The 14,454-nt window shown below is 42.6% G+C and overlaps 1 protein-coding gene across 8 annotated transcripts in view; it reads right to left on the bottom strand.

Moving 5' to 3' along the window:
• The window catches only part of CCPG1 (cell cycle progression 1), a 67,215-nt gene that overhangs the window by 33,752 nt on the left and 19,009 nt on the right, over window positions 1-14,454 (bottom strand). For 5 of the 8 annotated variants that reach the window (XM_075069616.1, XM_075069614.1, XM_075069615.1 and 2 more), the window contains exons 2-3: window positions 10,684-11,105; window positions 8,186-8,257 (exon numbers count right to left, since the gene is read on the bottom strand). In XM_075069616.1, the coding sequence (XP_074925717.1) occupies window positions 8,186-8,245 (60 nt within the window). In that variant the 5' untranslated portion in view covers window positions 8,246-8,257; window positions 10,684-11,105. Of the gene's footprint in view, window positions 1-8,185; window positions 8,258-10,683; window positions 11,106-14,454 lie in introns of those variants that run through there. The other 3 variants (XM_032796656.2, XM_075069619.1, XM_032796668.2) reach the window with 3 other exon arrangements.

The raw sequence follows: 14,454 nt of genomic DNA, 5'->3' as shown, positions 1-14,454 counted from the left end.
AGGCTGGGGTAGAGTGTTAGGGTGCAGGAGAAGGAGAGGGATGCAGGCTCTGGGAGGAAATTTGGGTGCAGGAGGGGATTCTGAACTGGGGCAGGGAGTTGGGGTGCAGGAGGGGGTGCGAGGTGCAGGCTCAGACTGGGAGGTCGGGAGGTGCTGTGCCACCGCACTTTTAGAGACCAGGAGATGGCGATCAACTTCCAGAGGCTCCAGGATTGTCCAGTCAATCGTGATCGACAGGTTGGTGACCACTGAATTGTATATCATTATGGATTTATTTTTGCAGGGCCCCCCTTAGCCCAAGGCCCTGGGCTGCAGTCCCTAAAGCCCTGCATTAATCCATCCCTGACCAATGTGACGTAACGTGTAATACACAAGAGGTCAACAATACTGGACTGCAGAATAGCTTTTAAAACCTGTCTAAACTGGATTTCTCTCTTTAATCCAGGAAAACACAGATGCTTTGGCTGCAAGTATCTGACTACTTTACAGCTAAATGGAGACTGAAGATGTAAAAAGCCAGGCAACTGTCTGGGATAGAACTCTCAATATGGTTGGCAGTCTTGCTTGATTAATCAAACTGTCTGGATAGTGAATCTTCATAACGTAACATTCCTCAAAAAACAAACAAACAAAAAATACTGAGGAAATTCATGTAAGATTGTTAGAAAAACAGAGTCTAAGTGAAAAGGCTAACTCATCCTGGATCAAGACCAACTCCCATTTTGTAAACAGAGAGTTGACTATTTTTGCAGCAACAGGTGTGAGATTACAGCAACAGTAATACTTCAAGATCATTCCCCCTCTACTCCCTCCTCCAGGAGTTAAGCAAACAGGTTTGTTTTTGTTTTTAAAGAGTGCTTATGTTAATCACAAGCTTTAAGAACATTACAGATCTCAAAGAACATTCACATTAAATACTTTTTGAATAAAGAATAAATCTGTACACTGCTGTAATAAAGTTATTACCAATTTTGAAATCTTTTTAAAACTAAGTCTCCTGGTTTTTGTAGTTTAGCAACTGTTTCGTGGGGTTTTTTTCTGTTGACTAAAAAAAATAAATCACTAGTTTTAGTGTCAAAGGTTTCACAGAAATATGCCACTCAAATAATTTATTAAAACCTGAATGAACATTTAGGAAAAAAAATATAACAGACCTCTAAGTAGTCCTGTGACTTAAGTGAACAGATAATATAAAGAAATGAGCCCAACACTAAGCACTTTCTGATACAGTATTTAGTCCTCTTGGAAGGAATCAACTCCTGTGTTCTCTGGATTTGGTCTGGTGACAGGCCTGCCAATTCTTCTGAGTATGGCATCCCCAGTCACATAGACATGTCTCTTCCTGGTACTGGTATGAATCTGTCTTATGTTCTTTCTTGCAGTCCCCTCTACATTAGCCTTACTTCTTCCTTCGGGTCTTGTCCCTGGCTAACTCTACCATCTCTTCCTCTCTTCTGCAGGGACTAGCTTCCCTTCTTTTTTTCCTGACAACCTCATTTTCCACCTGTTTCTCCTCATTCCCCAGTGTAGCAAACCTGTTATCCAACTTATTTCACCACCACTAGCTGGTGTCTCCCTCTGCTTTGTCCTCATGGTGGCATTCTTCCATGGATCACCCTGTTCTTCCAGCTGTCCACTCTCCAAGTTCTTTTGTTTGGCACATGCCTGCAAATCTTGAGCTATCTGTGCTATCTCCTTTCTCCTCTCCTGCATTATATCTTCAAATCTCCATATGAATTCCATCATTGTCTCCAGCTGCATATCTAATACTTGGATCTTCTCTGCCATGAGCTCTACTAATTAACATTTCAAACATAAGTAGCTTCCATCAGATGCTCCGTCAACAATGAAGTATATCCCACAGGTTCTGCATCCAACCATGTTCTTTGTCTCTTCTCCTCCTCAGGTCACTTCTAGTGCTGCCACAGTAGCCACTGTTGTCTTCACTTCCTAGATCCTATTCCTAGAAAAAAAGAAAGGGAAGGGAGGAAATCCTCCCCCCAAACTCCCACAGAAACTCTACTGTTAGCCACCTATCAACTGACAATTAAGTGTCATTCTCTGGCTTGATCTCCTACTGAGCCTATAAAACTGGTTTGACTAGCAGCAAACAAGACCTCCCAAGCACAGAAGAACAAAACCCTATGGCAGGATTTAAAGTGACACTCTAAAGAGAGGCAGTTGTTTTTCAGAGAACAGACAGACATATAGGATCCTGCTGAGGGTTTCTGAAGAAGTTAGGACTGCCTAGGTTACCATCGGGGGATGGTAAGTCTTTAAGTAAAAGACAGGCATGTAACTGTTTGTTGTTTTAAAATCCTTTTTCTCTAAAATAACAGGTTACTGAAGCCCAGATCCTGGTCAAAAAATGGGAGAACTGTAAAATTCCATCCCAAGATAGATAAAGGCCCTGACACCTGAGGGGGTGCACTCAGAAAGACCAGAAAGGGGACAGGAGTGCAGCTAGCCCTGTAACAGAGCCCAACAGACTAATTTGCTCTATATTGACAAGTCTGAGCCTCTTTCCAAGTATCTGTCATACACCTGCACATATCAGCTGGGTGGCACGTCCACTTCCCCAGATCAAAGTTACTCCATTAGTCTCCATGTCCCTCTTACCTCTCTCTGACCCATATTCCATGATGATTTCCTTATGAACTAATCAGATTATTTCTGTATACTGCACTTTAAATATTATCTCTATTGACTCTGAGAAGGTGCACCAGGACTTGAGCAGCTATGCTTCCCTTGCTGAAATACTGGGACAGTTAGCTCCAATGTATGACCTCCCCTACGCACAGTTACATGTGGAGTTTTCTCAATGACCACAGTCACTGTGCCTACAATCTGTCTCTGAATCCCACATCCATGCATGCCGTGCAGGAGGGCACCATATAGATTCCATTACAGGGCATTACTTTACCTATCCCCTTATGAATGGGCACAGGACTCAGGAAATCTACAATCCCACTCTAATCTGGCAGCCTGGTTGCTGACAGCACAGAGAGCCTGCATTACAGGCTGCTGCTAGCTCCTGGAAAATCCAGGGGAAAAAGCAAATCCATCCAACCCCTGATCTCTGTATGCTCCACAAGCTCCACAGCTTTGGTCCATCCCCAAGTCCCTTGGGAAAGAACCTACTGACCAATCCACAGTAAGCGATTTCAGCTACTGGGAAAGTCCCTACCTCTCCCCCACACAGTTGGGAATGGGAAGGGAAGAGCTCCATCATGTTACCAACCACCATACTCTGCTAGGACTCACCCCTAGCCAAGGAGATATCTTCGCCAAGGGAAACACCTGGACTTGCTGCCATCCTACTTTGCTTCTGCCTGGGGCAAGAATGATTCATGTCACCCTTGCACAAAAGCTCTGTTTCCTGCTGTGAGGGGCTTAGGCTTATGCTGCATCCTTGTGTTCAACCAGATATAGAGCCCCTTCCCTATCTAAATATTCTTTAACCTGTTCTTTCTCTATTTTGGCTTGCAGTCCTTCCCAGTTGTTTATATTTCTTGTGTTCAGTATCTAGTCACTACAAACCACCTTAGTGAAGACTGAAGCAAAACAGGCACTGAACACCTCAGCTTTCTTGATGCCAAGAGTTCTTAGCTCTCCTTCCCCACAAGTAGAGGACCTACACTTTCCTTCATCTTTCTCTTGCTACTAATGTATTTAAAGAACCTCCCTCTTATTGCCTTTTATGTCCCTTGCTAGGCATAACTCATTTTGGACCTTAGCATTTCTGATTTTGTTCCTACATGCTCGTACTAGTCTTTTGTACTCTTTGTTAGCAATCTGTCCATATTTCCACTTTTTGTAAGATTCCTTTTTGATTTTCAGGTCATTAAAAGAGCTCCTGATGGAGACATATTTACATCTTACTATTCTTCCTACAGTTTGCAGTTGTGCTTTAATATTATCTCCTTGAAAAACGGCCAGCACTCCTTTTTCCCTTAAATTTTCTTCCCATGGAACCTTTGTTAAAAGTCTGCTTTTCTGAAGTCCGTTGTCCTTATTCTGCTGCTCTCATTCCCTCCTTACCTTGGAATCATTAAATCTATCATATTTCATGATCACTTTCACCCAAATTGTCTTCCACCATCAAAGTCGCTACCACTTCATCCTGGTTGGCTAGAATCAAGTCTAAAACAGCCTGACCTCCACTTTCTGGAACACAGAGTTGTTCCCAGTACGTTCCAGGAACTTACTGGAAATGATGTATTGTGCCATATTACTTTTCCAACAGATGTCTGAGCAGTTGAAGTTCCCCATTACTACCAGTTTTGGGGATATTTCTGTTGTTTTTTCTAGAAACACCTCATCCACCTCTTCTTGATTTGGTGGTCTATAGTAGACACATCCATATCTGACTTCATTTTTAAATTTTAAAAATTATTAATTTTTGGTGGTGCATTTTGGTACCGAGGACAAGAAATCTGAACTTAGGTATTCTAGATCATTCTATCAAATTTTTTTTGGATTATGTTCAATACTCAAAAGTTCAATTGATGAATACCTATTTGTCTGCAAACAAGAGAGTCCACCACTGTACTCAGCCATCTGCTTCCAACTGGGTATACCAGTGTCATGTGGAATGCTCTGTGGTGGGGCTGTTTTTCCTAGATAAGTCTTCCCTGGGTCGTTTCCTCTTCATCTATTCCATTTTATCCTACTGTACTAGTCCTCTTATTCTGCTTTCTCACAGAATTTGAAGGATTGTCTGACCTTTAGAATGGCTTGAATTCCCTTTTATACTGCCTTGTCCATCAGCTCTCACAAAGTTTTCTTCCATGATATTTTGATGCTGTCAGGAGCTGCTTTGCTTTGTCGTCTAATTTCTAGGAACAGTACTGTGCTGCTAGCCATAGTAGAGAAATTAAAAGGATCTAAAGAGACATCTCAGTTAAATAATGCAACCAGGGGACTTTCTGAAAGCTTGCTTCCAACGTCTGATAATTTTTTTTTTAAACTTTCTAGAGGAAGAGGCTGGACAAGTTTTTCTATGCCAAAATCACTGAAGTGTGGTGGGAGGATACTATAGAGCAGTGGTCCCCAACATGGCGCCCGCTGGGGCATTTATGTGCAGCCGCCTAGTACCCAGCAGGGGAGAGAAGCCATGGCCCCGCTCCTGCTGGGGACAGAGAATTCCTGGGTTGCAGACTGCGGGTGCCAGTGTTCTCTGTCCCTGGCAGGCACGGAGCCACGGCTTCTCTCTGGCTTCAAGAAGCTGCGGTCCCGCGCTGGCCGGGGACAGAGAACTCCAGGGCTGCAGGCGCTGGTGTTCTGTCCCCGGCAGGCGCGGGGCCCACCTAGTGCCAAGCAGGTGAGAGAAGCCGAGGCCCCACGCCTGCTGGGGACAGAGTACTCTGGGGCTACAGGCTGTGGGCACCAGTGTTCTCTGTCCTCCCAGCTTCTCTCTGGCTTCTCTCTGCACTGCCCAGAACTGGTGCCAAAAAAAACCCAAAAAACAAAAACAAAACAAAAGAACACTCCAACTCTGCAGAATGGACGGAATGCTGCCCCGTAGCATGTGCTGCCCCAGGCACATGCTTGCTCCACTGTTGCCTGGAGCTTGTCCTGTATGTGAGTAATTGTTGGCGCCTGCCACACTCTTCAGAAAACATGAATTTGCTACTGGCCACAAAAAGGCTAGGGACCACTGCTATAGAGGTCCTTAGTATGCTTGAACCTACCTTGAAGCTCCTTCTTAGGCATGAATCTATTCACCGGGTTTTTCCTGACACTAATGAAATATTAGCCCACCAGCTTTTAACCACTGCACAGGAGAGCCTTGTTTTTGCTAGGTGGTGTATAGAGGAATATAACAAACTAATATATATTCGCTCATTAGCCGGTTAGTTTAGAAGCCAACCCCCACAAGATGGATAAGTAAAAATGGAAAAATTTTATGACCTGTTCATAAGCCAACCCTATAATTCAGGGGTCAGAAAACTTTGGCTCCCGGGCCATCAGGATAAGCTGCTGGCGGGCTGAGATAGTTTGTTTACCTTGAGCATCCACAGGCACAGAGGTAAACCTAAGTAAACAAAAAGTGTCCCAGCACGCCAGCTGCTTACCCAGACGGGCTGGGACAGCAACTGGTGGGGAAATTTTGTGGGGGGAGAAGCTGGGGGTCAGGCAACACGGCCACAGCGTGCTCCGGGGGCCAGGCGGCACGGCCACAGCCTGCTCTGGGGAGTGGGGCCAAGCTGCACGGCTGCAGCCTGCCAGCCCCAGAGCTGCAGCTGCTTCAGAGGCTGGAGGGAGAGCAGCGTGGCCAGAAGCGGAGAGACTCTGGCCCCGTCTCTTCCCTTCTGGCTCTGCTGGCTGTGCTGCCTCTCCTTGCTCCCTCTGTTGTGGGAAGGGGCTGTGTCCCATCTCTCCCTCTCTATACCCATTCATAAGCTGACCCTCTTCTCTGGTGCTTCCCTTTTTTACTAAAAAAATCGGCTTATGAACGAGTATATATGGTAATTTTAAACCACAGAGAAAATACAGTTTAATTTCTGAACATCACTGAACAATGACAACATTGGAGCTCTTTCTTTGCAGAATTTGGAACAACTCATTGCATTCATTTACGGTCAATTCATCTTTGGAAAGTTATCATAGCAACCATACAAGCTAGGGATCTGATTAAAGGAAAGCTTAAATTCTGCAGAAGTTGATGCTACTAACTTGTGAAATATTCTTATTCACTGTGGGCAAGTAGATTTTACAAACCCTGCAGATGAAGACAGAAGTAGCCAAGGAATTACCACTGAGAACCAGAACCATGGGTCTGCTTTTTTGACATGAACTTTGTTTGTCCCATGAAGTTATTGCTTCTTTAAACTTCACATCAGAACACATAAGATTTACCTATAACAGCCTTTTTCCCCCTCAAATTTCCCACCATTGCTATTGTGATGACAACAGTTGTACCTGGGGGCTGTAACAGATGACTCACATGCTCTGTGGACTGGGCACAGATGGTGATGCATAACACACACTGACTAATGGGTTATGCTACCACTGATTCAGCTCTTCTAATAGTAGCAATACAGGACATGTTGGTGCAGAAAGAGTGTCAGAGGCTGCTAATGTTTTTTCATCATGTCATCTAGATATGTTCCGAAGAGGGTTAGACAATACAATGGTTAAAAACAGCAGTAGGTACCAGAACCCTGTCTACACGAGCAGTCTGACTGTTGATAAACCTCCAGTGTAGCTGAATCAACTCTTACCCAGTATATCCGGAATGCCAAAATACAGAGGACTAATTAGCATGTCTCCATAAAGAGGCGTATCTTACTAAACCCTTGTAAATAGGAACATAAAAGATACTGGTTGACTCAAAGGCCCTTTACCACTGCCTTGTTGTCCACTGGATTTTTGGCCTCTTGCCATGGTTTTGCACAGAAAGAAGAAAGGAACCCAAGGCTGGAGGTGTGATCAAAAGCCATTGTTGATGAGGCAAGGTTCAAATTGCTTGGTGGTAGTAATATAGAGCTTGGATGAACCACTGCATTGTCCACTTCCCACATTAGGTTTAGGGAGAGGAGTAGAAATATGCTGGCAATGGTAAACAAAAGTACAGATGACATACAATGTCAATGTTTTTTGGGGAAATGCACCAATGAGAAAATGGGACCAAAACGCTATGAATTTCTTAAAGGGACATCAACTTGAAATCTAATCAGCTTTTTGTTTAGTTGTTTTTTTTGTTGCTGTCATTGTTTTAAAAGTTAAAAGCTGTATCAGAGGATATACCAATCCCCAAGTAGAACAGAAGTACTTGTGGCACCTTAGAGACTAACAAATTCATTTCAGCATAAGCTTTCTTGGGCTACAGCTCACTTCTTCGAATGCATCCGAAAGAGCCCAAGAAAGCTTATGCTGAAACAAATTTGTTAGTCTCTAAGGTGCCACAAATACTTCTGTTCTTTTTGCGGATACAAACTAACACGGCTGCTACTCAGCAACCCCCAAGTGTATCTGCCAAATTCTATAGCTTTGCAATCATATTTTCCTATTTTAAAAAAGTTTCTTTCTCCTCTATATCTGTGTGAAATAGCCACACAAATGGGAAATTCACTAACTATAGAAGGGAAAAGGTGCAATGGACTATACAGAATAATGTAAACTGGAAAACAAATGTGACTTAAGTTAACCATGTTTGTTAATATTAACTGAGATTAAGTACCTCATGATTGATGACAGTCCAGCCACCAGATGAATCACTGTCACTGGAATTTTCAGACATTTTCAAAAGTAGCTGCAAGTGAAAGTAAATCATGTTAGCATGCAACATATATCGTTATTGTAATTTTTTTCTAAAAACAACAATTAAATTTATCTAGGTTAGAAAAGCACAGATCACAGTTATAATACTTCTACAATACTTTACTATTTACAGAATTGGAATAAACTGGAATAAAAAGAGCAGGTCTGTTTTGAAGAAAAAGGTATAGTTTTGTATTTCAATATTTAAAACTATATTCTTGTAAAGTTAAGTAAATACTGAGTATATGGACTTTCTATATCAAGACCATGGGCAGTGTTTTTGGCCCTCATGGCTACACACCCCTTTTATCCATCTAAAATGCTCTAAATGTGATGAAAAAACAAAGTGCAATTACATAATATATCCCAAGAATATTTGCTAAAAATAGACAAACAATTAAAGATTAAAGGTAATGCTAAGTGCTTAAGACACCAAGCAACTATAATGAAATCTAATTAAAACCATTACTTGTCATAGCAATTATGGTTCCCTGAGACGACTGCTTATATGAATCCCCAGTGTTTGAAGTCCAGCATGCTCCAAGGAAACAAACTTGGAATCTTTTAGAATAGTCGTTCTCAAATTAGGGCTGCCACTTGTTCAGGAAAAGCCCCTGGCAGGCCAGGCCGGTTTGTTTACCTGCCGCATCCGCAGGTTTGGCCGACTGGAGCTCCCAGTGGCCGCGGTTCGCTGCTCCAGGCCAATGGGGGCTGCGGGAAGCAGCGGCCAGTATGTCCCTTGCCCACACCGCTTCTTGCACCTCCCACTGGCCTGGAGCGACGAACCGCGGCCACGGCACGTAAACAAACTGTCCCAGCCCACGAGGGGCTTTCCCTGAACAAGCAGCAGCCCTAGTTTGAGAACCACTCTTTTAGAAAGTAAGGTCTATTGGAGTTACTTCCACCCCAACCCTCAAAAACAGGGTAAAATCATTCTTCAATTCCTTCCAAAGAAGTGGGGAATGTGATGTGGGTATAGAAAGTAGATTGATGAGAACAAAACAATTTAAAGGTGGAATTTAGTTACAATAAACTGTGAATTTATAACTGCTGCTATAAGAGAAGGGTTAAGGAATGATTTTCAGAAAAGTGGATGTATGGTTGCAATTGATGTTTCTTTATTCCCATTTACCAACGAGATCCTGTTTTCTTTGTTGTTAAAATACAATCTAAGTTTCTAAGCACCCAAAAGACTAAAATGAAAACTGTTACAAGTGCTTCATTTTTAGAAAGATCTAATCTACTTAAAAAAGTGCATCAAACTTTATAAACAGTGTATATACATTTATCACTTCTTTAAAAAAATTCCAAGTAATCAGAAAACTACTGAATCATGCTGCATTAGCCATCCAACAGAATGGAAGAGAGAGTTTATGGGATACCAAGGTTGAATAAAACTTCTACAGAGTGATGATTAAATTAATAACACAAGAAAAGAGAGTTATAACACTTCGGTTCATAAACATGCACTGTTTATCAGAAATTTTGCCAGTTCAAAATATTCCTGATGAGAGTGCAAAAGTAGTATCTCGTTTAAACACATTTACTTCACTTATTACTGACCCTGCTGCCTTTATCCCTTTCTATATATTTAACTATATTTAGAAGATATGAACTAAACATGAAACAGAACTCTTTTCAAAGATAAATGTCAACGTTACTCCATATGCACAGCTGTAGCTAGGAATTTACAGGGGGGAAAAATTACCTAATCTAGCTCTCTATTGGGTTTCTTAAGAGATATATATTTGTTCAATCCCTGCAGTCACTGCCAAATTTATTAACAATTATTTTATAACATTCCATTTTCTCATTAAATTATGCTAAAATGTTTAGGGTTTCTACAGAGATATGGTAAAACTCAGAACTGATCAGTGCCAATAGATGAAGAATTCTTAAAAATTAATAATTCAGATATCAATTTAGAATACTGAAAAACCAAAATAATTAAATTTTGGTCCATTTTAAAGAAAGGAAATTTACCTAACGCAAAATACATTCATGCTTTCCATATACATCCAGAAAAATACTAGCCAGTCCTTGGCTAATATATTTGGATTACCTAGAGGCCTTATTAAAAAAATCCACTAAAATCAATAGAAAGCGTCTCATTAAAATGAATGCGCTTTGGGGTCAGGTACAAGAAGGCTATCAGATCGGATCTAAGTGGATTACTGGTGACTGGATTACTAGTCACTACTCTGGTTTGAAAAAACCTAAGAACACACAACCCCCATTCATTACAGTGAACTAACTCCGCATTTATTGCTAGATCTAGAATCCTCTTTCAAAGTGAAGTAAATTTGCTCCAAATTGAGTCAGTTCGGTTTATTCTTCACGTGCACATAATGCTGCTGTGCATTACTTTGTCAGGCCTCTAATGGCTCTCTCATTGTTTTGCAGATAACCATCACTGACCTGTTTGTTTAACTCTGTGCCCTTCCTTAGTGTGAAGGTGACTGGATGTCTCCACCCCTGTTTAAAAACTGGCAGGGGGACAGATTTTGGTCACTGGATTTGATTTGGTGCACTATTATTCAAGAAGCTCTACAACCTGGGCCGGTTCCAGGCATCAGCACAGCAAGCTGGTGCCTGGGGCAGCCCATGCAAGGGGGCGGCACATCTGGGTCTTCGGTAGCGGGTTCCTCAGTCCCTCTCGGCCGCCGAATTGCCGCCGAAGAATGAAGTGGCACGGTAGAGCAGCCGCCGAAGTGCCACCGATTGCGGCTTTTTATTTTTTTTGCCTCTTGGGGTGGCAAAAAAGCTGGAGCCAGCCCTGCCTACAACATGATTTGTGCAGCTGCGTGGAGCCATGCTGAGACCCTGGATCTCATCACCATCTGGGGAGACAGGAAGTTCTTGTGGTCAGCCACTGGAATAAAGATCTTTTTGTGGACATAGCTAAGCAGATGACTGTGAGGGGCCACAACCAGAATGCTGAACAAAACAAGAAAAAGAATGAACAGTTTTACCATCTCTGAGATTTCCCCAAGACCGTAAAGAATCTCAGGGAAGGAAAGTCAGAAATGCATATGAAAAAATGCTATCACAGTCTCTCTGGAATATGAACAATAACCCACTGTGGGTTTGTCCTACTCTCAGAATCGCAGGCCCTGCAGTGGCTAGATCTCAAGGACAGGGCCTTAATCAACATCTCAGTGGCTGTCTAACCTGAATGGGAGAAAGTGGAAAACTCAGGATGAAATGTTTACAGACCAAACAGCACAGCTCCAAAGAAAAACAAAAATAGCGAAGTGCTCTCCAGAGAGATTATGGGAGTGGCCAGAGACAGCATGGTAATTGCCAGGGACAGCGTTGCTACGTCAAAAGACAAGATTGAAAAGGACAGAGAGATGCAGAGGCAACACAAAGCCAGAATGCTCTGGCGCAGCGCATGTTGCTGTTAGGGCAGCAGGCAATGCAAAATGCAAAGCAGAACCCAGCATGTTACGCAACTCCAGGACAACACAGGCTACTGCGAACAACACTAACTCCTCCCTGCTGTATCCCTGCAGCAATTGCTCCCAGAGGCCATTCCCTTCACAAACTCCAAACTCAGGGCAGTGAAAACAGTTGCATCTGAGAGTCTACCTCTTGTGAGCCTTCTAATGCCCCTGGTAACTTCAAGCCTCGCCACTCAACTCCAGAAATACAGGAAGTACTACTTCACACCATACACAGTCAACCCGTGGAACTCATTGCTAGGGGATGTTGTATCCTAAGCTTCTAACTGCCAGAAGCTGGGAATGGACGATGGGGAAAGAATCATTTGATAATCGCCCTGTTCTGTTCATTTCCTTTGAAGCATCTGGCATTGGTTACTGTCTGAAAACAGGATACTGGGCTAGATGGACCATTGGTTTGATCCAGTATGGCCATTCTTATGTTTAGAAGGCCCACGAAAAAGAAGTACCAGAGGATAGGCATATACTTGCCTGTGACTTTAAACCACTCCCTGCTTTGTGTTCTGCCCTGCATTGCACTGTTGTACTTCAATCTTTTTGTTTCACTATTGTTTTAAAGAATTCTTTGTAGTTTTTAGATAATAGATTGCTGTTTAATGTATTGTTTAAAAAGAACTGCTGTAGTTAAAGGTTTATTTTTGTTCCATACTGATTATTAAATAACAAAAGCCTTTAAAAATTCATTCATAAGGAGTCACCAATATGTTTTACACTGAAAATCCTTAAGTTTGAAATAATTCATAGAGTTTTACAAAAGTAGCTAGGCAAAGACAAGGTAAAATAAGGACTGTCCACAATGCCACACTTTCACTGCCCATAAAAAACACTAAACCACTCACATCACACCCTTCTTCACATGTTAACAGCTGGATGTACAGCTGCCAATTTTCAGGTCACAGAATAAAATAAAATAAAAACAATAGACTACCCTGACAATATTGCCTTGGCTGTTTCCATTTTCTACTAAATATCTCGTTGACTGCTTAAACTGCTGAGCAAGTCTCTGCACTTTAGCCTCCCACCCGCTGGTAAGGCTTTTTCCATTACTCTCACAAATACTGTGCAATGTGCAGTTATAATCTTAGACCTTTTTTTTTCTGCAACTCCCAACCTATTCCACAAACAAAACCATCTTCCTTTCAAATGGCCAAATGCACTCTTGGCTGTCATTCTGCAATTACTGAGGTGGTAAACTGTTCCTTCTTTCTGTCCAAACAGCCTATGGATGGCTTCTTTAACCAGAGAAGCAGAGGATAAGCTGGATCTCCTAGGATCTCCACATTGTCAATGTCCATAATCAATCCTCAAGCAAGACGACTGTATCACATACCCACTGCCAGTGTGTCGGTCTGTAACTAGGAACTTCTGGATTTCACTGTCCTGATCCTGTCGCCACTTGCCACTGGACTTTTGACTTATGCAAATGTTATTTTCCCAAAAACTGGAAGATGCCTATGAGGGACTTCTTTTAAAGTGTGGAGACTGGTGCACAACAGTCACCACACTATCCTTGACAGATAGAGGACTTGAAACCAATGGCATGGACACCATGACGACTGGCGATCCTTTATCTGCTGCAGCCTTCATCCACCTTCACAGCCGTTGTAACATTACACAATAGTTTCACCTCCATTGTGCAGTTATCCTCCATGTGCGCTGCCATTAGGGACTTCTTGGATCACACTTTGTTGAGAACCTTGCCCTTGACTATTCTGCCACGGGTAGCCCTAAGGGAGTACATAACTCCAGGGAGCATCGCTTTCAGGGTCATTGAGACATGCAAGCTTCTCTACCACTACAAGGTGGTGATCCATGAAGAGGATCAGGTCGAGTATCTTAGCAGCTGCACCCACAACTGAGAAGTCCTTTTTAGGATCCACTCAGCTCACCCCATATGGGGAGGGGGTTAGAAAAGATACCCTAAAAATAGTCTTGTCTCTGTTTTACCTAGCTGGATAGCCGCATCCAACAGGATCACCACATCAGCAGTCGAAAATGTAAGAAACTTTTCAAATTTGGAATGTGCATACCCTGATGGACAACTCAAACAGTGACCGACCAGAGCGACGAACAGCCATTATCGCTTGTGAATTGAGTCCGTTTAACAATCGATCTTGCTGCTTAGTCTGAAACTAGAAGAGCTGATGAAGGACAGCTGAGGGAGGAGAAAGGACGGTACACTTACTTCTGGAAGGGAAAATCTATAGGTGAATCCTGATTGCATGGAGAAGGCTTTGCTATAAAGAACAAGCTCGTAAGGTACCTCTCTGAGATATCGGCTGGCATCAATGAGTGGTTTATGACACACCAATTGAGGCTCACCAAAATTCAACAGGCAACTATTGTGAGCGCCTGTGCATCAACACTGGATGCAGATGAGAATGTAAAGGAAGATTTTTATTCTCAGTTGGAAACCATTTTATCGAGGACTCCTACAGAAGACAAGATCATCCTTCTGGGAGATTTCAATGCACGTGTTGGATGAGACTCAGACCTGTGGAAAGGAACAATTGAGAAAGAAGGAATTGGCAAAAGCAATTCAAATGAAATTCTGCTCCTGACCAAGTGTGCTGAACATGAACTTACTATTACGAACAGTCTTTTCTGACAAAAGTAAAAGTTGAAAACATCTTGGAGACATCCACGGTCAAAGCACTAGCATCTCCTCGACTTGGTCATAGTTCATGCCCAAAATCATAGTGACATACTTCTCACAAGAGCAATG

The sequence above is a fragment of the Chelonoidis abingdonii genome, chromosome 9 (genome assembly GCF_003597395.2).
Source record: "Chelonoidis abingdonii isolate Lonesome George chromosome 9, CheloAbing_2.0, whole genome shotgun sequence".
NCBI classification, from domain to species: Eukaryota; Metazoa; Chordata; order Testudines; family Testudinidae; genus Chelonoidis; species Chelonoidis abingdonii.
Note: the sequence above shows the minus strand (reverse complement) of the source record. Positions and strands in the feature narration are given on the sequence as shown.